Raw genomic sequence first — 3,081 nt, forward strand, 5'->3', positions numbered from 1 at the left:
GGTCTGCAATCCTAGATACCTTGGGAGAAAATCCCATTTATTTCATGGGTCTTACTTCTGTACAGACACGTATAGGATGGCACTGTTAGTTTTGCAGGATGAGAACCCATGTAAACAATACCAATTTCTCCTGGATTGCAGAAATCCATAGGAATCCCACAAGGGGGGGAGTATTCTTGCCATTTTCTTTATGCTTAGCAGCACAACTAACCATGGATTGAAAAAGAAAAAATGGGCAGGATTCATCTAACCAGTCTCTTGTTTGGGAGCCCTGCACAGGTTCTCACACTAAAGGAACTGGGATTTCCCCCTTCCCCCTCCCTGCAAATCTACTCTGGAGGATTGAGAGAACCCCCTCAGAACAGTGAGGGGGGGGGGTCCGGCAAACTCAAATGCTTACACTGATGGAACTCAGAATTCCACCCATTGAGGTGGCTTGTCAGCCCCCCGGGGGCAGTTCTCTCGCTTACACAAAATATTTGTTCTCTTCAGAATATCCACTTGGTACGGAATCCTTCTTTGTACTTCATCAGCTTAGTCAAAGTGTATTTGGGCCTCCTCCCACAACCCATTGCTTCTCCTTGCTGCAGTGAGCTGGGCCTCTGGTTCATGAAAATCACCAGAATGATGCACTAATAGATTGAAAGGCCAGTCAAGAGTATTTAAGTCTGATTGGATTTAGTGAAGAAGGGGTGGGATGCCTGCAGTCAAATGTTACAGTAAGAAAGTATGATTGAGAAAATGTTTTCCTGGTTATTGCTACAGTGTATAGACTGGTTATGAAAAGATAATAAAATCTGTTAGCATAATGCTTAGAACACAGCACCAGGCAGCAGCCGCAGGTCACAAAGGATCCAGGCAGCTCAAGATTTTACAATTCAAGTGCATCAACACACAATCAACATACAGAATTCTCTTTTAACACAGCAGTACATGGGTGTTGCGTTCTGAACGAAGCCTAAAGGGCTGTCCTCCTTGTCGTCGTCGTCCCCCCCCCCCCCCGCTTTCAGGCACTGCTGCACACCCTCACACCCAACTGAAATGGCAGGGACACTTTTCTCGGAACACACGTCACTCCAGGAAGTAGCACCGCATCATGTGGACTGTGGTAATAAGAACCCGACACAATGCCAGACCATAAATACCTTGGAGATGTCCATCTTAAGACTGAAAACAGTTTCCACAAAGGCTGGCTTCAATGAGCCATTGAAGCAATATACACTGAAGATGTACTTTCATCTGCATCAGTTTTTCTCCTCCCAACCACAGCATCTTTCCCCTATCAAGCAATATTTCTTAAGTCTAGTTCTTCATGCACACATCACCTTGGGCTTCTACTGAGATCCTGAGATGGCAGCACAAACTTTAATCCAGATGAAACAGGGTCCTGCCCTGCGCTATCCAGCCTTCTGGCTTTCATCTCCCGAAGTCCTTTCTCCCATTACATAGATCCAGATCTAGTTAAAAAGACACCTTCCAGAGGAATTTAAACAAGGGTATGCGTTGTGTAGGTTAGTCCACAGGGACGGAAGCAGCTGATAAAACCATGTTGTCCTCGCCTGTATTCTAGTCCTGCTAGAATGGGAAAACTCAGGCGAGGCTCCCTCCTCTGCCTCGGGCTCATGGCGGCTTCGCAGCGGGAGGGGGAAGCGGGCATGCGCAGATCTGACCTGCATCCCAAGTGCCAGCCAGCACGACAACGATACCCTGCCTCTTAATGGGGAAGCAGACGGAAGGGGTCTGGGACAGACAGCATGGAAAGGTGGATGGGCCCAGGCATTCATCTGATGCTCCGCAAGGGACGTGTCAAGCCAGGAGATCAAGCTCCGTCCGGGTTTCCTGGTCTACCGCTGCTTTTTCTTCTGCTTGAGGGACTTTCTGCGCTTGAGGATCATCTCGTAGAGTTTGTCCATGCCTTCGGTGAGCCCCTCGCCGATGATGGCGCAGGCGGGCTGGACGTGGTAGGTGGTGGCCGGGGTCAGCTCGTGCAGCGCCAGCTGCTTCTCGATCTCCGCCACCGGCAGCGACTTGGGCAGGTCCTGCTTGTTGGCGATCACCAGCAAGGGGGTGCCTTGGTTCTCGGCGAACTTGGTGACTTTGTGCAGCTCCGTCTTGGCTTCCTCCAGCCGGTCCACGTCCACCGAGTCCACCACGTAGATGATGCCGTCGGTGCAGCGGCTGTAGGACTTCCAGAGCGGGCGCAGCTTCTCCTGGCCGCCCACGTCCCAGAAGTGGCAGCTGATGCCCTTGGCCGAGCCGTTGCTCAGCTTGATCTTCTCCGTGTTGAAGCCGATGGTGGGCACCGTGTTGACGAACTCGTTGAATTTGAGCCGGTACAGCACCGTGGTTTTGCCCGCCGAGTCCAAGCCCAGCATGACGATGTGCAGCGACTGGAAGGCGGAGATGTTGGAGGAGATGTTCCCCATGGCGCCGCGGACGCGCGGAGGGACGGAGCGCCGGCTCGCCGAAAGAGTCTCCTGGCGGGGAGGCGAGCCTGGCCTCGCTCCGGCGGCGCCTTCTCACCACGCGCCCGGCTCCGAGCGGCGGCCGCCGGCGGCGCTCATGACTCCGCAGCGCTGCCGAGCGCCGAACAAAGGCGGCTCGCCGGCGAGACCTTCCACCCGCGAGGAAGGCGGAGAGACTCGCGGCTCCGGCGGCGGCGGCGGCGGCTCAGCTGCGCCTCCCGGCCCATTCATTCATTTTTCAGGCGGGAAGCGGCGGCGGCGCCCTCCTCCTCTTCCTCCTGGGTTCTGCCCACCTTCCCGGGGGAAGAGGCCTCCTTCCCCGCTCCGCTTCCCCGACGAGGCGCCCGGGAGGAAGCCCGACCGCGCGCGCTCCCAGCGGCTCCTTGCCAGCCTCCAGCCCCGCAACTGCAGTTCAATCCATCAAAGCCCTCCTCCCGCCCTCCGTGGCGCGCAGTCCCACGCCCAGCCGGAGAGCGGCGAAGGGAGGGGCGGCACAAGGCGGGCAGGCAGCGCGCGCGCGCCCCCGCGACGGCCTCCCCGGCTTCCTCTTCCCTCGGGCTCCCCGCCCACCAATCTCCCGCCCCTTCGCCTCGCCGAAAGGGCCTTTCTCCTTCCC

At 56.2% G+C, this 3,081-nt stretch overlaps 1 protein-coding gene across 1 annotated transcript; it reads right to left on the reverse strand.

The window, feature by feature from the left end:
- Window positions 1-661: 661 nt before the first annotated feature.
- ARL4C (ADP ribosylation factor like GTPase 4C) lies at window positions 662-2,474 on the reverse strand. Its single transcript, XM_053362922.1, has one exon. The coding sequence runs from the start codon at window positions 2,424-2,426 to the stop codon at window positions 1,845-1,847; it is 582 nt and encodes a 193-aa protein (XP_053218897.1). The 5' UTR covers window positions 2,427-2,474; the 3' UTR covers window positions 662-1,844.
- Between the last annotated feature and the right edge of the window lie 607 nt (window positions 2,475-3,081).

Source organism: Podarcis raffonei, chromosome 1, assembly GCF_027172205.1.
Source record: "Podarcis raffonei isolate rPodRaf1 chromosome 1, rPodRaf1.pri, whole genome shotgun sequence".
Lineage (NCBI taxonomy): Eukaryota > Metazoa > Chordata > Lepidosauria > Squamata > Lacertidae > Podarcis > Podarcis raffonei.

Bases quoted from the DNA above. Each gene is read 5' to 3' on its own strand.
- ARL4C (XM_053362922.1), bottom strand. From the start codon at position 2,426: ATGGGGAACATCTCCTCCAACATCTCCGCCTTCCAGTCGCTGCACATC.